At 46.2% G+C, this 20,264-nt stretch overlaps 3 protein-coding genes across 3 annotated transcripts in view; all 3 read right to left on the bottom strand.

Moving 5' to 3' along the window:
* Positions 1-971: 971 nt before the first annotated feature.
* The window catches only part of LOC147612609 (uncharacterized), a 120,958-nt gene continuing 101,665 nt past the window's right edge, over positions 972-20,264 (bottom strand). Inside the window, exon 4 of the mRNA XM_086783194.1 lies at positions 972-1,221. Coding sequence (XP_086639320.1) covers positions 1,048-1,221 — 174 coding nt within the window. The 3' untranslated portion in view covers positions 972-1,047. The remainder of the gene's footprint in view (positions 1,222-20,264) is intronic.
* Positions 1,244-5,092, bottom strand: LOC147612611 (uncharacterized; the record flags this gene model as incomplete). The annotated part of the gene is made up of 1 exon (XM_086782869.1): positions 1,244-5,092. A coding segment is annotated over one exon (426 nt), but the record flags the coding sequence as incomplete, so codon positions are not given.
* Positions 5,088-5,815, bottom strand: LOC147612610 (uncharacterized). Its single transcript, XM_086783195.1, has one exon. The coding sequence runs from the start codon at positions 5,808-5,810 to the stop codon at positions 5,208-5,210; it is 603 nt and encodes a 200-aa protein (XP_086639321.1). The 5' UTR covers positions 5,811-5,815; the 3' UTR covers positions 5,088-5,207.

Raw genomic sequence — 20,264 nt, 5'->3', positions numbered from 1 at the left:
GCAAGCTTTGTAGACCTTGGATGTTGTCGTACTACTACTGCTGCACCTTTAATGCTGGATGAAGAAGCACCATAAGGAACATCCAAATTCTTTTGATGGCACTACTAGCAATGGCAAAGCTCTTACCAAGCCACCATTCACAATTTTGACTTCTCAAAAACCTTAATAGTGATCTCCATAGCATACTTCGGAACACAACATAAAAGAGTCCAAAGCGAATGCTAGTTATGCTCAAGGTAAATAAAACAATAAAAGCACATGGTAGTACATTCCATGAGGTAGGAATTCATTGAGCACTAAAATGCTTATCCACGGAGGAGGTGCTGCTTATGCATTTCAGAGTCGCATGATGCTTCGCTTCGGCTGTGAGTTTTGAAGTGCTGCAAACCTAGTCGAAGCTATACAACTATAGTTGAGAGCCTCCAGCTTAGGGGAATTGTCCTAGTTGAAGCAGCACAACTACGGTATGGGCCTGGTCCAGTAACCACAAGCCACCTAGTTTGCATGGGTGTAATCTTCGCAATCAATTTTCAGCCACATTTTATGCAAGTCCACTAATGTATCAAGCGTGGATTGGTCGAGATTCTCACTTCAACCAATCTCCTTGCATCCTTCAATTGACTCCATATTGGCATTGTAAGACTGCTTGCAGATTTACCACTCCAAGCCACTTTACTATTGCACAAATGAGCTTTGATATTTTGTGAGTTTGTATGTCTATTACTTTGCATCGATGGTGCTTTTGTCATTCTTCTTGTAGGCTTAAATTGAATCCTTTATCCAATGGAAGAAATGTAATTGTTGAGAGCTGCAAGCTCCTAGGTGGATTGTAGATTTGTCTTTGCTTGATGTTAGAGTTGGAAGCTACGTGGATAATAGAAATTCTTCATGATGGCATGCATGCGCAATTCTATGGGCATCTTTAGTCGCATATCAATATCTTGTCCAGCTTTTAAAAAAGGGTAATAAAATTGTAGAATCTTTAAAATTATTACTCAATCCAGGGTTTTTCATTCATGGCTGTGAAGTATATTACATGCAACAACCTCATCCTACTGGTGATTCTAACACCAAAAACCTTAAACTTGACCACAAATGACACGAAACATGCAATAAACTACCACCAACTTTGTCACTGACCGAGGGTGGAAACCAGATTCCATGCCCTTCATTCTCATAAAATGGGCGAACCGTTCCATTCCGATTAAAAATGCCGACACCCTGCCATTAAAAAATCGTCATAAACTGCCTTTTGGCATGATGCCTCTCTCTCTCTCTCTCTCTCTCTCTCTCTCTCACACACACACACACACACACACACACACACACACACACACATGCACATGCACATGCACATGCCGACTCCACCATTGACCCTACTCTCTCGAGGACGCAAACAAGCCCTCGATGCATCTGTGGCTTCGGGGGAGCCGCACCGTGTCCCAACTTCAGTGGACCACGGCTGGTGGCATGGGAGGTGTTGGGTTCTGAGAATCCCTAATGTTCAGCAGAAATACACAGAAAACAGTAAGAACACAGCGTAGGGAGCAATAGAGCGCTGGGATGAGTGGATATACAAGAATGAAGTGATAAGATGTGTACAACCACAAGTACCCTAGGTACAAACCCGAAATGTAAAAGTATAGGTGTCCAGACACAAAATGTCCAAGGGGAAAAAACCTCTATAATGTGTAGAGGGAAAAAGTTACCCCTAGTAAGCCCCCTTTCACACGGTCACTACCACACGTGTAATCCTACACATCTCCCCTATGGTGATAGTGTGAACGTGTATAGGGTAGTAGATCACTCTCCAAATTGGAGTACGCCTAAAGCTTTGCGGAAAGCTTTAAACTTCTCTCGAGGCAACGCCTTCATAAACAGATCTACAATGTTGTCATGTGTAGGACGATAGATCAAGCTGATCTCCCCTGCATGCAACCTCTTTGACATAGTGATAATGAATCTCATATTCTTCGTGCAAGCATGGAAAGTTGGATTCCTTGCCACAGTCATAGCACTTTGACTGTCAATGAGAATGGGAGTGGGTGTTTGCTAACACCCATGAAGATCTCCCATCAATCTCCCCAACCATACACACTTAACTATAGTAGTGAAAGCTGCCCTGTACTTAGCTTCACAAGATGATGTGGCCACAGTTGGTTGCTTTTTGTTCAACCAAGATACACATGAGCTACCAAGAAAAAAGCAATTCCCACTTGTGGACACTCTGGTGTCATAGTCACCAGCCCAATCTGAATCACTATAAGCAAGTAAATATCTCACCCCCCCCTCCCCCCTCTGCGGCAAGCCCCGCGCGGGGATAAAACAATCCAAGATCCTTGGTGCCTTGTGTAAGCACCGAAACACTCGCTTCACAGCTTGCCAATGCTTTGACCCTGCACTGTGCATAAACTTACTCAAATGAGACACAGTATGTTTGGTCTTGCCCACAACTTGGCTGTAATATGTGCTATCAAAAGGCTCTCTTGCAGGCATCATACATGCTCAACCTAAGTTCGGGTTCTACTAGAGTAGAAAGAGGCTTGCAATCCTTAAATTCAAATCTTTCCAACAACCCCTTTATGTACTTGGACTGAAGTAGCACAATGCCCTATGTGTCTACATAAACTGAATGCCCAAAAAAATTGCAATAGGTCAAGATCTGACATCTCAAATGAGACCTCCAAATCATCCTTGAATATTGTGTTTTATCCTCATTTGTCCCAGTGAGAATCATGTCATCCACGTAGAGGATGACCACAATCAAATCCTCTTCGTCCACCTTGACATAGAGGGTACTTTCACTCGGACTGTTTTGATAGCCTTGGCTGGTCAAATTAGCATGTACCTTCTCATACCAAGCCTGGGGAGCTTGTTTTAAGGCCATACAATGCCTTTTTCAATCTACATACTTTCCGTTCCTCACCCTTTGACCCAAATCCAATGGGCTGAGATACATACACTTTTGCCTACAAATCCCCATTAAGAAAGGCCGTCTTAATATCCAATTGATGTACTTTCCAACCATGATGGACAGCCAATGCAATCACGCATCTAATGGTGGCCATTCTAGAAGTAGATGCAAAAATTTCATCATAGTGTACACCCTTTTGCTGTGCATATCCTTTGTTCACAAGCCTTGCCTTGTGCCTATCAACAGTACCATCAGCTTTCCTCTTCATTTTGTACACCCACTTAGTGTCAATTGCCTTCTTGCCAGGAGGCAAATGAGTTGAGTTACATACACTTCTTCCTGCAAATCCCCATTAAGAAAGGCCATCTTAATATCCAACTGATGTACTTTCCAACCATGATAAGCAGCCAATGCAATCATGCATCTAATGGTGGTCATTCTCGAAGTAGGTGCAAAAGTTTCATCATAGTCTATGCCCTTTTGCTATGCATATCCTTTGGTCACAAGCCTTGCCTTGTACCTATCAACAGTAACATCAGCTTTCCTCTTCATTTTTTGTACACCCACTTAGTGCCAATTGCCTTCTTGCCAGAAGGCAAATCCACCAAATCCAAAGTGCCATTTTTATGTATGGATTCATCTCATCCTACATAGCTTCCATCCAATGCTCAAGTTCTTGAGCTTCTTCAAACGAGCACCAGAGGAGCTAAGAGTTTGCTCTCTTGCAAAGTTCGGACGAGGGACTGATCTGGCCTCTTGTAGAGCTGTCTGCTCTTCTCTCACAACCTCTTCTACATCATCATGCATAACATGCTATTGATTTTGCTGAATTTCAGCATCCACATGATGTCTATTTGGCTGCAACACATCCTGGCCGACAGCCTGTCCATGCCCTAGGGCTGGCCAACTAGGCCTTATGCTCTATAAGGGCTGGCCACTATATGCTATGCAAGATGTATGGTCAAGGGCAAGGGTTTGCTTCATAAATTCTGGATGGAGGCAATCATGTGTGTTACGTATGTTTTGTGCAGATGCCCTACAAAAGCATTGAAAACCATCACTCCATATGAGGCTTGGTATGATAAAAAGCCTAAAGTTGATTACTTCAGGGTTTCTGGTTGTCTTGCATATGCCCATGTGCCTCAACAGATGAGAAGCAAGCTTGATGACAAGGCAACAAATAAATTTTTGTTTGGTACAACAGTGGTAGCAAAGGATATATCCCTTTTATTCCTACCAAGTCGTGGATAAAGAGTCACAAGTTGGCTCAACTCTTCGTGGAGCAATTCTATAAGCTCTATGAACTACGCGAGTAGATTGTCAGTGACAAGCGTCCCAAATTCATTGCACAATTCTAGCAATCAATGTTCTCCAAATTGGAAACACGTTTGAGCATGTCATCTTCAGATCATCCTGTGTTGGGTAGTCAAACAGAGAAGACTAGACTATGGAAGCATAGTTGTCACGGTACGATACCGTATGGTACGATACAGTACGGGAATTTTCGGTACAATATGAAATTTTGGGATACCGTACGATAAAATACGGTTTTTTTTTATTAAAGAATACCTACAAACATAGACATTTCAATTTGGAAGGGTAGAGTCTAGAGAAGTTGTTTCAAACCAAAATATCATTAAAAACAAGTTTGAAGTGACAAACAAAAGTACATAAAGCATAGAGGTGCGATGCGATCATGCGCGCTAGGCGCGAGTACAAAAAGAGAGGCTAGAGCCAAGGCCCAAGGAGAGACTAGACAAAGGCATCACTATCAGAGCTCTCGCTGAAATCATCCTCATGAGAAGAGGACACATCAGTGGCCTCGCCGAAGTCGCCATCGCTAAGAAGGTTGCCCTCATCATCGAACTCGGGCTCTCTAAGCTCATGTGAGAAGCCAAAGGGAGCATCCTCATCTGCAAGAGCGAGTGTGGAGCTACCCGAACCACACCGCACATAGGTATGCACTATGTCCCTGGAAGCACCACGAACCGTGCATCCACGGCTTCCTACTTGCACTCCTCTGTCACTACCTCCACGCCCACGACGAGTGCGAGTAGGTCGTCGATCAAACGACTCGAGCTCTCGATAGATCTCTACATAGATCCTCTCCTCCTCATCTTGCACTTTGTTTACACTCTCAAGAGTGCCCCCTGTGAGCTTGAATGCATCCACATTCACCTACATTGTACAATGATCAAGTGACAAGCAATGTATTAGAATTTAGTTTCAAATTTCAATAAACATTGAAGTTTGAAATTTGAATACTTATAACTTATAACTTATAAGTTGTAACTTATACCTGTCTTGCCGATTCCATCTTTTGCATTGCGCGCACCATGCGCAAGTTAGCCCGGCAATACACTAGCCGCTCTAACTGTTGCGTGCTCAAGCGATTGCGTAACTTCGTGTGTACAAGTGAGTAGGAACTCCAGTTCCTCTCACATGCACCCGAAGAGCAATCCTGAGCTAGGATTCTCAAAGCCACCTTTTGGAGGCTTGAGAGCGCATACCCAAATGTCTCCCACCAAAAGAGGGGCTTCACAAGGGATTCCCTCTTCCAACAGGTAGTAGATGCAAACGCGGCTCCTCCCCTTTGGTCATTGTAACTTATGAGCTTCTCAAGGAACTTCCCATGGCGATCCTCTGGCAATGCTTTGGGCAAGTAAGCATCTCGGGCTTCAAGTAGCTCCACGTTGGTGAAGAGGCCGGGTGATTTGTAAACCGGATGCAATAAAGCGGCAAGACCATGGATAGGTCTTCGCATCCACTTCCATCTCTTCTCCACAATGGCCAACATACCATCGCGCTTCTCCTCGTCGATGGAAGGAGAAGCGCGCAACTTTGCTATGGCCTCTCTCATGAAGTGAACGAGAAGGCCCATGGTGGCTCCCTCCATGTCCGTCATCCGCAATACTCTATAGAAGGACGTGACCGCAATGACAATAGTGTGGACCGACTGCCAAAACTCCTCCTTAAGGCAAAGCCGCTGCATGGCTTTGGCCTCCGCCAATTCTCGCTCATCCCACACATTCCACATTGTGGAGACAACTGTTTGGCGAAGGGAGGATCTCACATCGTGGAGGCGCTCCAATAGGAGCCACATCTATAAACGGCTAATCGTACCATACGGTATCGTGCCGTACCAGTTCGTACCGGTACGAGAAACAACTATGTATGGAAGACAAGGTCGTATGTCTCCAAGAGACGTTCTGAGTGGGAAAGGTATCTTCCACAGATTGAGCTTGCTTATAATAGTAGCATAGTTGTTTCTCGTACAGGTACGAACTGGTTCGTACGGTACGAGTCGTACGGTACATATCGTACGGTACAATTAGCCGTTTATAGCCGTTGCGCTACCCGTTTCTTGCGCCGTTTTGTAGCCGTTTTATGACCCTTTTAAGGGCCGTTTTTGGCTTGCTTTGTGGCCCATGTGACATGTCACATGTCACATGTGTTTAGGCCTTTGCTTGGCCCATTGCCATGGGCCATGGGCCATGGCCCATTGAACATTCCTATAAAATGCCCACCCCCTAAGCTTCTCTCAAGGCTTTGATTACTCAAGAGTCAAGACTCAAGTGACCATCAAGCCCCCCCCCCCCCCCCCCCCTCTCTCTTGAGTCTTGCTCAAGTGACCATCAAGCCCCCCTCTCTCTCTCTCTCTCGCTCTTTCTCTCAACTCTCAACTTTCAAGCCACTCTCTCCCCCATAGGCCATCTCTCAAGCCTCTCTCTCTCTCAAGCCTTTAGGCTCTCTCTCTCTCAAGATCAAGACTCAAGCCTCACTCTCTCATTTTCTCAAGCCTCTCTCTCTCTCTCTCTCTCTCTCTCTCTCTCTCTCTCTCTCTCAAGCCTATCCATCTCTTGAATCTTCTAGCTTCTCTCTCGCTATTACAATGACGAGGGAGAAGAATGAAGCCTTCAATGTGCATGCTATCCATGTAGAGAAAGCCGATGGAAAGTCCAAGTCATATAGGTGGACTTCAAGTATTGTGGCAAACAATACACAAGTGGAGTTACTAGGCTTCTCCAACATCTTGGAAAGGTGGGGGGGCAAGTTGCACCATGCAAGGAAGTCCCCCTTGCTATATCCGATGAGATCTTCAACAAGATCAAGGGTGGATTGGGTGCTCACCGTGATAGTGGTAGAAGCTCAAGGGCGGATGATGAGGTCATTTCCCCGCCTTGTGATACATCCTCCCCTCCCGCCTCCATTGGTGCCGCCTCCACCTCCTCTACACGCTTCACCTACATATGGCTCCTCTTGGAGCGCCTCCACGATGTGAAATCCTCCCTTCGCCAAACAGTGGTCTCCACAATGTGGAATGAGTGGGATGAGCGAGAATCGGCGGAGGCCAATGGCTTTGCCTAAAGGAGGAGTTTTGGCAGTAGGTCCACACTATTGTCATTGCGGTCATGCCCTTCTATAGGATATTGCGGATGACCGACATGGAGGGAGCCACCATGGGCCTTCTCGTTCACTTCATGAGAGAGGCCATAGCAGAGTTGCGCGCTTCTCCTTCCATCGACGAGGAGAAGCACGATGGTATGTTGGCCATTGTGGAGAAGAGATGGAAGTGGATGCGAAAACCTATCCATGGTCTTGCCGCTTTATTGCATCCGACTTACAAATCACCCGCCCTCTTCACCAACGTGGAGCTACTTGAAGCCCGAGATGCTTACTTGTCCAAAGCATTGCCGGAGGATCGCCATGGGAAGTTCCTTGAGAAGCTCATAAGCTACAATGACCAAAGGGGAGAAGCCGCGTTTGCATCTACTACCTGTTGGAAGAGGGAATCCCTTGTGAAGCCCCTCTTTTGGTGGGAGACATTTGGGTATGCGCTCTCAAGCCTCCAAAAGGTGGCTTTGAGAATCCTAGCTCAGGATTGCTCTTCGGGTGCATGTGAGAGGAACTAGAGTTCCTACTCACTTGTACACACGAAGTTACGCAATCGCTTGAGCACGCAACAGTTAGAGCGGCTAGTGTATTGCCGCGCTAACTTGCACATGGTGCGCGCAATGCAAAAGATGGAATCGGCGAGACAGGTATAAGTTACAACTTATAAGTTATAAGTTATAAGTATTCAAATTTCAAACTTCAATGTTTATTGAAATTTGAAACTAAATTCTAATACATTGCTTGTCACTTGATCATTGTACAATGTAAGTGAATGTGGATGCATTCAAGCTCACAGGGGGCACTCTTGAGAGCGTAAACAAAGTGCAAGATGAGGAGGAGGAGAGGATCTATGCAGAGATCTATCGAGAGCTCGAGTCGTTTGATCGACGACCTACTCGCACTCGTCATGGGCGTGGAGGTAGTGGCAGAGGAGTGCAAGTAGGAAGTCGTGGATGCACGGTTCGTGGTGCTTCCAAGGACATAGTGCATACCTATGTGCGGCGTGGTTCGGGTAGCTCCACTCGCTCTTGCAGATGAGGATGCTCCCTTTGGCTTCTCACATGAGCTTTGAGAGCCCGAGTTCGATGATGAGGGCAATCTTCTTAGCGATGGCGACTTCGGCGAGGCCACTGATGTGTCCTCTTCTCATGAGGATGATTTCAGCGAGAGCTCTGATAGTGATGCCTTTGTCTAGTCTCTCCTTGGGCCTTGGCTCTAGCCTCTCTTTTTGTACTCGCGCCTAGCGTGCATGATCGCATCGCACCTCTATGCTTTATGTACTCGCGCCTACGCGCATGATCGCATCGCACCTCTATGGTTTATGTACTCGCGCCTAGCGCGCATGATCGCATCGCACCTCTACTTTTGTTTGTCACTTCAAACTTGTTTTTAATGATATTTTGGTTTGAAACAACTTCTCTAGACTCTACCCTTCCAAATTGAAAATGTCTATGTTTGTGGGTGTTCTTTTAATTAAAAAAACCGTATTTTATCATACGGTATCCCAAAATTTCATATTGTACCGAAAATTCTCATACGGTATCGTACCGTATTGTCATGGCCCTGTGAAAATGGAACAGCACAAGTGTGGGCATGGTGGTTGCTGAGTCAAAATATTGAATGATTCACATGAGGGGTGCCCGGACAGAGTTAATGATGTGTGGACATCCCTAGGTGTGAAGGGGGGAACTAGAACATTAGAATTCTAATGTTTTATTGAAGGTTGCCCCTAGGCCTTAGTGGCCCCTAGGGAACTTTAATATTTATTAAAGTTGGGGCCCTAGGATTATTTTGGGGAGGAGGCAACTCCACTTTTGGAGTGCATGCCTCTCTCTCTACACTCTCTCTCTCTCTCCTTTTTGGAAATCGTGGAGCAAACGTGTTGTGGGGAAGCGTGGAAAAGCAAGAGAGCAAGTCGGCTGCTGCAGATTTCTGGTTGCTGATTTCTGTGTGCTAGAATAGGCCGTACAGCACCCGTACTCATCTGTACGACTGCAGGTATAGGCTGCGCTGACTGAATTCTGCACCAAGAGAGTGGGCGGTGGCTGTTACAGGTAGCTGCAGTTGCTGGTACAGGCTGTGCAGACAAGTACAACTGCAGGTACAGTGTACGGACAGTTCAGGTACAACTGCACTGGACAGTATAGCTGTTGGCGGCGCTGGACAGATTTGGTATAGGCTGGCTGCGCAGGCACAGTCGGGTACAGATACTGGCTGCAGGCGGCGTATGCAAGTACAGTGACACGTGGCCTGTACGGATTGGTGCAGTACAAATTTTCAGAACTATACAGTCAAGTACAGCACTGAGGTGGATGCAAAGAGGAAGGTACAGACAAGTACACTCACACGTGTGAAGCAGGGTTGTTGAAACAAGTGCCTGCAAGTACAGATTGGTACCATTACTTCCTCCGGTGTAGATCCACGAGCTGATTTTGGTAAGCTCTGCATCTGTTCATCTATCTCTCTTTCTATTGCTTTATGTCTGTTGTTGCAGATTTGAGCTATCTCGCCCCTTGTGAGAGGAGGGGTATGGCAGATTGAAAAGGGTGGAGACAGAGGTTGAACAGTACATGTATGTATGAGCTGAGATGTTGAATCATGTGCTTGAGATATGCCAGATGTATGCTCATGGCTGCCCTGCTTAGTGGTCTTGGCTGATCAGAGGGAGGCACAGTGTTTTGCTTTGAGACACAGATCTGTGTGCGTGAATCCTCTGTGCTAAGAGGTATTGTGGGCTGTCAGATTGGACATACAGGTGTAATCTCTTGGCTGATTTTGTTGTACTCAGCCTTTCATACTTTTGAAATTGAATAAAGAAATACCGCAAGGGGCGCCAAGCTTTGGGGCCAACAGGTGTCACTTTGTTTTCAGATTTGGGCACTCTAGCTCCAATCTGTTTTGTTTTCACATCTAGACTACAAGTGGACGGGTGACTGCTAGTCTACCGCACTCTGGTTTCTATCAGAGGCCGGTTTCAAGGTTCCGTTGCCGGGACCAATCATCAACTTTCTGAAGGGGGTGAGCTCGTGGTTGCCTCGAAGAAAGCCATCGCTGAAAAATTCAGCAAACATGTCTGATACAGAGGATGAGTACTTCTATCATGAAGAGAAAGAGCAAGAGATTTCTCCTGAGAGATGTTTCTGAGGATATTCATGCAGGAGAACAGGCTGCAGATGCTGAGCCTTATGAGGATGTAACACAGCCAGAGGATGTACATGGTAAAGAGGATGATGATGCTCGGTTCAAAGATCGTTTGGCTAGTGTTATGGATGTATTTATGCAGCTCACTCAGAGTGAGAGATTTGCTGAATTTATGAGATCCCGCACAGAGCCCGAGAAAAAGAAGAAGAAGGTTCGTTCTAAGAATCTTCCTCAGGGTCATAGTGGTGCCATCCCACAGGATCCATCTCTTGGCCAGTTTCCGAACATGCAGCATGCTTATGGAGCAAACTCACAGAGTTCCTTCTTTGGACAGCCATCAATTCCTCAGCAGAATATGCATCCACGTTATTTTGGTGGTAGTTCGGTGTTCCAATGCATGACTGGGGGTTACCCTCAGGGAGGCATGGGTATGCACGGGCCTTTTGGAGCTAATTTTCAGCCTGGTATGCAGGGGAATATGTATGGTGGTATGCAGTCCGGTATGCAAGGAAATATGTTTGGGGGCATGTAACCTGGAATGCAAGGCAATATGTTTGGTGGTATGCAGCCAGGTATGCATAATGGAATGTTTGGAAACATGGCTGGAATGTATGGTATGCCTGGTGTGGGAATGGGAAATGTTGACCCAATGATGGGCATGAATGTTGGGGGCAGCAATCTTGCGAAACCACTTCCATATGATAATCTAACGCCTATGGGAAAGGCGAAGGATTACAAGGAAGGGGGAGCTGCAGTGAAGTTTGATACATTCAGTGGGGCCAAAGATAAATTGAAAGCACTTACCTTTTTACAGCAGTTTGATGCTGCTTTTTCTAGTGGGAATTACACAGAGTCCTCTAAGGTGAGGAAAGCTGCCACTTTTCTCAAGGGCAATGCTTTGCAGTGGTGGTCTACTCTTCTTTTGCAGGGCATAGCACCCACTACTTGGGTACAATTCAAACAGGTTTTCTCTTCCGTATGGCTCACATCTATATTTGAGGTGGATGTTATAACTGCATGGCACAAGTTGGATGCTTCAAAGTGTGAGAATTTGGAGGATTATAACAAGAAGTTTTGGGAAGCTTTACTCCCAGTGACTTCTTACCGTGCAGTGCCATTGTCTGAGCAGGTAGAGAAGTATTGTTGTGGGCTGCCCAAGGAGGTGCGAGATTATTGTATCAAGACAAGAATAACGAACATGTCACAGATGATTGAAAATGCTATGACAGCTAATGCGTTACTCACTGGAGGATCATCTGGGTTTATTAAAGGCAGTAAGAACATGAGCAAGAAAGCTGAAAAATCTGGGCATGCTTCTCGTGATGCTAAAGCGTCTTCAGAGACGAAGTATAAGAAGTTGCCAATGCCCAAGAGGACTTATGAGGAAAGACAGGCTTTGAGAGATGCTCGTAAATGTTTCTACTGTACTGAAGAGGGACATATGTCATTTAATTGTCCCAAAAGAAAGTCCCAAAAGGACTCTGACAATAAAGGAGAGCCCAAGTCAAAGAAACCAAAACCTTCTGCGGGGTTAGTTCCTGATCTTGTGGGGGAACAGCCAGGTGGTGAAGAGACAGAGTTGTGCAGGGCATGGGGCAAAGTGAGAGATCAGAATGCCTTGATATTCTTTGACACAGGTGCTAGAGCCAACTTCATTTCACCAGATTTGGCTGGCCGATTGGGGATTCGCGCAGAGGAGATGGGGCCGTTACATGAAGCTAATATGGCTTGTCCAGGGTATGCAGAACCCGTTACTCCTATCATTGGGAAGCTTCGGCTTCATTTGCAGGGTTATGTGGACAGCGAAGAGTTCTTTATCATGCCACTTGATGGCTGTGATGTTTTGTTGGGGATTCCATGGTGCCACAGAGTACATGCGGTGGTGGATACATACAATAGGAAAATCACTCTGACTCATAGAGGGAAAGAACATGTTTTGGATGTAAAACTCAAAGGGGAATCTGTCCCTATTGTATCCGCTTTGGCAATTTCATCAGTAATGAAAAAGCATCTTTCTGCGTACTCGATTTATGTAAAGGATGCACAAGATGATGAGTCTAAGTCTAATTTGTCAATGTTAGATAAGGACAGGACTGATTTCTTATGTGGGTTTCAAGATTGTTTTTCCGAGTCATTGCCAGGAGCACTTCCTCCTGAGAGGCCAGAGGATCATGCCATTGATCTGATTCCTGGTAGTACTCCACCGAATAGACCGCCGTACCGTGTTAGTGCAGCCCAACAGGAAGAGATTATGAGTCAGGTGCAGGAGCTTTTGAATAAAGGGTTGATACAGCCTAGTTCATCACCCTTTTGCTCACCTGTGCTCTTAGTGCAAAAGAAGGATGGTTCTTGGCGCATGTGTATTGATTACATGGCGCTGAACAAGAATACCATCAAGAATCGATTCCCCATACCGAGGATCGATGACATTTCGGATCGCTTACAGGGCTCCACAGTCTTTAGTCGTATTGACTTGAAAAGCGGGTATCATCAGATACGCATTAGACCCGAGGATGTGCATAAGACAGCATTCCGAACCATGTTTGGGTTGTATGAGTTCTTGGTTATGCCCTTTGGTTTGACAAATGCGCCTGCCACATTTAACAGAATGATGGACAGGATTTTCAGACCTCATAGAGCGTTTGTGGGCACATTCTTTGATGATATGATTGTGCATTCACAAACTGAGGAAGAGCATAGAAGGCATTTGGCCATTGTGTTTTCAGAACTCAGAAACCATAGGCTGGTTGTTAATGGCAAGAAGAGTGAGTTCTTTTTGCAGGAGATACATTTCTTGGGGCATATTGTGTCTAAGCATGGAGTCCGTATGGATCCAGCAAAGGTGGAAGCAATTCTTAATTGGCCAGCTTTGAGGACCGTGCATGATGTACGCAACTTTCTAGGATTGTGTTCCTACTACAGGCGTTACATACAGTACTTTGCTGAAATTGCTTCGCCTCTTCATGCCTTGACTAAGAAGGCAACTCCGTTTAGATGGGCTGATCGGGAAATTACAGCATTCAAAAAGCTCAAAAAAAAGCTTACTTCGGACCCAGTATTGGTGTTACCGGACCTCCGAAAGGCTTTTGTTGTCCAGTGTGATGCATGCGGAAGTAGCATTGGTGCAGTTCTCATGCAAGAGGGACATGTGATAGCTTATGAGAGTAGAATATTGCAAGATGCCGAGAAGCATTTACAAGTTTATGAGAAAGAGATGTTGGCTGTAATTCACGCTCTTTCTACATGGAAACACTACTTGCTTGGGGCTGATTTCACTGTGCAGACAGATCATCAGACCTTGCGTTATTTCCTCACGCAAACTAAGCTTTCAGAGAAGCATATGCATTGGGCAAACTTTTTGTCAATGTTTCACTTCTAGATTGTGCATGTGGAAGGCAAAAAGAATGTAGTGGCAGATGCTTTGTCACGCAAGCCACAGGTCTCTGCAGTTTCACTTGCTTATCATCATGAGCTTGATGAAATGAAAGAGCAGTATGCCCATGATGAGGACTTTGAAAAGTTGTATGATCAGATGTCTGAGGGTCAGCGGCATGAGCACTATACTCTCAGAGATGGGTTTTTATTGATGCATGGCAGACTGTGTGTTACCAGGCCATTGCGACTCAAGGTTATGATTGAAAGTCATGCTCCACCATATGCAGGTCATAGAGGTATTGACGCCACGGTCAAAGTAGTGGAGACTTTCTTTTATTGGCCAACCTTGAGAAGAGATGTTGATGCCTTTGTGAGGCAATGCATCGTATGTCGAAAGGTAAAGTTTGACCGTCAAAAGACACCAGGGTTATTACAGCCTTTACCTATTCCAGATAGACCTTGGGAGAGCATTGCCATGGATTTTATATTTGATCTTCCACGGACACAAACGGGAAATGATGGCATCTAGACTATCATATGCAGGTTCAGTAAGCAGGCTCATTTCATTCCCGTGCGTAAGACGATCAAAGTGGATCATATGGTGAAGTTGTTCATGGCGAACATCTTCAAGTATCATGGCTTGCCTACGTCTATCATTAGTGACCGTGATCCACGGATGACGAGTTTGTTCTGGAGAGGGTTGTTTGACAACATGGGTACAACTCTCAAGTTTTCATCATCATTTCATCCACAAACAGATGGTCAGTCAGAAGAGGCTAACTCGACAGTGTTGGATCTTCTCAAGTGTTATGTGTCAGAGCACAAGCAACAATGGGAAAAGTATCTTCCTTTCGTGGAGTTTGCATATAACAACACTGTACATACCTCGACAGGCAAGGCGTCTTTTGAGATTGTGGAAGGAGGGAAGAAGGTAGCACCCATTTTGCATACAAAGGATAAGATCTTTGAGGCTGATCAGTATGTGGAGAGTTTGGATGAAGCTTATCGGAGGGTTAAGTTGGCACTCCAAAAAACTTAGCAGAAGCAAAAGAAAGCCGCAGACCGTCACAGACGTGATTTACAGTTTGCATTGGGTGATTGGGTTCTTTTGCGCTTTGAAAAGGCTAGACTCAAGAAGATGAAGGGTAAAGAGCGCTTATTCCCTAAACTGAGCATGCGTTATTATGGACCTTTTCAGGTATTGGAAAAGATTGGTGAGGTAGCCTATCGCTTGAAGCTACCAGATCACTGGAGGATTCACAATGCTTTTCACGTGAGTCTCCTTAGACCTTTCCGTGGGGATGTGCCTAAGGATGTATCAGATGAGGCTCAGCCGGAAGTTGAGGAACTTGATGAGGTTCTGATTCCAGAGCAGATACTGGCACATAAAGAAAGGAAGGTACGAGGTAAAGTTTCCCGTCGCTATCTTGTGAAGTTCAAGAACTATTCACCGATGGATGCGAAGTGGATGGAGGAAGGTGACTTAACAGATTCACCTCAAGTTTTGCAGCTTTATCTTGATGCCTTTGAGTTAGAGCCGACTCTTGTTGTGGCTCATTCAGGTTCAGCAGAGCATGGGTCTGGAGCATTACCTGATGCTCAAGAGGGGGGTAGCACCTCCACTCCCTTGATATAGACAGGCTCAGATGACATCTAGAGGTCGCTTGGTGCAGTTTTTATCTCACCCGAAGGTACTGAGGCTGACAGTACATCTGTTCATGGGACTTCTATGATATATGTGTACTAGTCACATGGGATTTTGTGGATATGTATGGTTCACAGTGGTATACAACTTGGACTATTACTACGCCATTGGTTTGCAGTGAATGTTGATACATGTGCATGGCTTAGAGAGATTGGGACGCTGATCTTGCCATATTGTATATTTCACTTTGGATATTTTGTTGTATCACCAGAATGCAATCGAGGACGCTTGCCATTTTTCAAGAGGGGGGTATGTCATGGCCCTGTGAAAATGGAACAGCACAAGTGTGGGCATGGTGGTTGCTGAGTCAAAATATTGAATGATTCACATGAGGGGTGCTCGGACAGAGTTAATGATGTGTGGACATCCCTAGGTGTGAAGGGGGGAACTAGAACATTAGAATTCTAATGTTTTATTGAAGGTTGCCCCTAGGCCTTAGTGGCCCCTAGGGAACTTTAATATTTATTAAAGTTGGGGCCCTAGGATTATTTTGGGGAGGAGGCAACTCCACTTTTGGAGTGCATGCCTCTCTCTCTACACTCTCTCTCTCTCTTCTTTTTGGAAATCGTGGAGCAAACGTGTTGTGGGGAAGCGTGGAAAAGCAAGAGAGCAAGTCGGCTGCTGCAGATTTCTGGTTGCTGATTTCTGTGTGCTAGAATAGGCCGTACAGCACCCGTACTCATCTGTACGACTGCAGGTACAACTGTACGATTGCAGGTACAGGCTGCGCTGACTGAATTCTGCACCAAGAGAGTGGGCGGCGGCTGTTACAGGCGGCTGCAGTTGCTGGTACAGGCTGTGCAGACAAGTACAACTGTAGGTACAGTACTGTACCACTGTAGGTACAGTGTACGGACAGTTCAGGTACAGCTGCACTGGACAGTACAGCTGTTGGCGGAGCTGGACAGATCTGGTACAGGCTGGCTGCGCAAGCACAGTCCGGTACAGATACTGGCTGCAGGCGGCGTATGCAAGTACAGTGATACGTGGCCTGTACGGATTGGTGCAGTACAAATTTTCAGAACTGTACAGTCAAGTACAGCACTGAGGTGGATGCAAAGAGGAAGGTACAGACAAGTACACTCACACGTGTGAAGCAAGGTTGTTGAAACAAGTGCCTGCAAGTACAGATTGGTACCATTACTTCCTCCGGTGTAGATCCACGAGCTGATTTTGGTAAGCTCTGCATCTGTTCATCTATCTCTCTTTCTATTGCTTTATGTCTGTTGCAGATTTGAGCTATCTGGCCCCTTGTGAGAGGAGAGGTATGGCAGATTGAAAAGGGTGGAGACAGAGGTTGAACAGTACATGTATGTATGAGCTGAGATGTTGAATCATGTGCTTGAGATATGCCAGATGTATGCTCATGGCTGCCCTGCTTAGTGGTCTTGGCTGATCAGAGGGAGGCACAGTGTGTTGCTTTGAGACACAGATCTGTGTGCGTGAATCCTCTGTGCTAAGAGGTATTGTGGGCTGTCAGATTGGACATACAGGTGTAATCTAGCTTGCAGGAAACGTGTGTGGAAGAGTAGGAAACGCCGTTTCGGCGTTTCTGTAGAAGGGCCACGTTTCTCACCATGGGAAACGCTTAGGAAACGGCGAGTTTTTACCCCAAAAAAAAAAACGATTTTTGACCTTGGGTCTGGTCCGCAGCACATTAAAAGAAAAACGGTATAAGTGGCCCAGCCCATTAAAAGAAAAACGGGGCCACTTATAAAGTGGTCCGTTTTGTTGCAGTTTATTAAAAGCATTAAAAAAAGGGCCAACATATATATATATATATATATATATATATATATATATATATATATATATATATATATACTTTTTGGCTTTTTTTCTAAGGTCCATTAAAAAAAAGACTCGCCAGCTTTTTTTTTAAGAAAAACGATTTCTCAGTCTTGTTCGAGTGTTCACTCTACTCGCCTTCATCCTCCATGGGTCCATGCAACCTCAATGAGTGCCTTGAGGATCTAGTTGAGGATGAGGGTGTACTTCCCATGTAATAAATTTGTATCTTGCATTGTCATTGATGGCTGAAATTCAGCCCTTATGGACTCCTACTTCCCATGTAAACAAGTTGTATCTTGCACAATCATTGATTAATGAATTTCAGCCCTTATGGTCTTCTTTTCATCTACTTTGTTACATGCTTTTACATGTTTCCTCCCTTCAAAAACTATATGTAAACATGTGCTATATTTTTTCTAAATGTCTGTGTTCTTTTCAAATCTTAGCCTACCCTCGACGTTTCCTAGTAAATGGGTTTCACGTTTCCTTGCGTTTACTTAGGCTTGCCGTTTCCTGAACAGAAACGTTTCCTGCAACCTAGGGTGTAATCTCTTGGCTGATTTTGTTGTACTCAGCCTTTCATACTTTTGAAATTGAATAAAGAAATACCGCAAGGGGCGCCAAGCTTTGGGGCCAACAGGTGTCACTTTGTTTTCAGATTTGGGCACTCTAGCTCCAATCTGTTTTGTTTTCACATCTAGACTACAAGTGGACGGGTGACTGCTAGTCTACTGTACTTTGGTTTCTATCAGAGGCCGGTTTCAGTATGGTATCGTATTTTCGTACCATGACAACTATGAATAGTAGTAAGCATGGGGCTACTGGTTTTCGCCCATTTATGCTTACGTACGGTTGTCAGCCAAAGTCACCCATTGTCGTAGGGCTAGGGGGTGTCAAGTTGCAATAAGTCGTAGATTACTTGCAAGATATGCAAGATATGCTGAAAAATGCAAAGGAAAGCGTAAAGAGTGCTCAAGATCGCGCTCAGTATTCCGCTAACCAACAACAGACCCCAAGAGCTTTACGAGAGGGCATGTGTTTGTATCTTAAAGTCCCAAAGGACTCTAAGACGATGAGGGCTATCAAGCATTACAAGTTATCTTTGATGTTGTGGTCCTTATGGGGGTTAGTAGCTTTTATGAGATGCTATATTTGGCTCCTGGTTTATAGGAGGCTTATATACGTGACTTTATGAGTTGATTTGGGGGGAGAGCTCCTTAGACCTAGACTCGAGGCATTGAGACTACTCCCTGATTACATCCGATGGGCGGGAGTCAACCCATAATCCGAAGAGTCACTTCCCCGGATTCATTGCTGAGGACATCAATGGTTTTTAAGGGGGGAAGTATAATACATCTCAAGGCTAATCAAGGTTAAGACTTTCAGATTACGCTAACGATAGCCTAGGGGTTAGGCATCTTAAGTGGGAGTTAGTAGCTTTTATGAGACATATTAAATTTGGCTCCTAGTTTATAGGAGGCTTATATACGTGACTTTATGAGTCGGTTTGGGGGAGAGCTCCTCAGACCTAGACTTGAGGCCCTGAGACTACTCCCTACTTACATCTGAGGGTGTGTACTAGTGGTATGGGAGGCCAAGGACTGCACGTGGAGCCATGTCTCAGATACTACTATCCCCTGTGCTCGGGGACGAGCCTGAACGGCTCTATGGTTGCGCGGTGCGCTAGATGCCAGTGTCTATGTGTGGTATGGGAGGCCAAGGACTGCACGTGGAGCCATGTCTCAGATACTACTATCCCCTGTGCTCGGGGACGAGCCTGAACGGCTCTATGGTTGCGCGGTGCGCTAGATGCCAGTGTCTGTGTGTGTTTCCTTTTTTTTTTTTTTTGGAAAAACGATCCTTCTATTAGTTAATGAGAAAACGCCATAAGGCTACAAAGCTCACCTCGCAAGGAGGGATAAAAAACACACAGTGAACACCCGAGCTCCACCCCCGTGGCTGGCCGCTCTCTGGGGGGGGGGCTACCTAGTAGTACATGTGGGAGGTGAGAAAAGCCAAACTGGAGGCCTATAGTGCCAAGTGACATCCTCGCCCCTCACGATGAGGAAAGGGCCAGGCTGCCAAGTGCGGAGGAAAGCCTTGCGGCGACCTCTCATGCGATCCGAGTCGCCCTGAAGTTTCCCCCAGTGTCCTCTCAAGGTGTGAATGATGTCCACCCAGAGGGCCTGTATGACCTCCGCCGGTGGAGTCGCCTGGCGGTCAATGGCCTCCCTGCATCGGGCTCTCCATATGTGCCAAGCCGTCATGCTGCTGATCATCTCCCATCTGTGCCCGACCCCCTCCTGAGGGACTGCCGAAGAGAAGTCTGGCGTCGGAACCACCACCATCGCCCTGTCAGAGACCTGGATGGTCACACTGCCAGGGACGTCCTCATATCCAAGGGCCGGGCCACTGTCCGTGGCCCAAGCCACCGCACCCCACGTCACCAGCATCTCACCTGGCGAGCCTGCAAAAACCATCCTGAGAGCGCGCTGCCAGACCTGCTGTGCCTGTGGGCAATCCCATAAGCAGTGCCGCTGAGACTCCTGTGCATGGCCGCACCGAGGGCAGGACGCTGGGTGTCTGCCAAAAGCTAGCCAGGCCCCCACAGCCAGTCCTCTATGCGCTGTGAGCCAGAGAAAAAGCGTCACCTTCCGGGGCCGGAAGCTGGCCCAAAGGCGCTGCCGGAAGTCCCTAAGAAGGCATTTGCCCCGAGGTAGTGCCTGAAGAGCCTCCTCCAGTTCCGTATCCGAGAAGGGAGAGAGAAGGGAGTGCTGCAAATGGGCCGGCACAACCGGTCTCGTGAAGCTCCAGACTGCCTCCCGAGCCTCTCTCACCCTGTCATCTGCTGGCTCAGCAGAGAGAAGATCCCTGTAAAAATCTGTGGCTATCGCCCGAACCCTGGGGGGATCCACCACAACCTGGCCATCAGCCTGCCGAAGA

The sequence above is a fragment of the Cibotium barometz genome, chromosome 45 (assembly GCF_041138505.1).
Source record: "Cibotium barometz isolate CiBa-2024 chromosome 45, ASM4113850v1, whole genome shotgun sequence".
In the NCBI taxonomy this organism is placed as follows: Eukaryota; Viridiplantae; Streptophyta; class Polypodiopsida; order Cyatheales; family Cibotiaceae; genus Cibotium; species Cibotium barometz.
This window is presented reverse-complemented; position numbering and strand designations above follow the sequence as displayed.

What these genes read in the sequence shown, in the direction of transcription:
- LOC147612610 (XM_086783195.1), bottom strand. Translation starts at nt 5,810, where the DNA reads ATGGAGGGAGCCACCATGGGCCTTCTCGTTCACTTCATGAGAGAGGCC.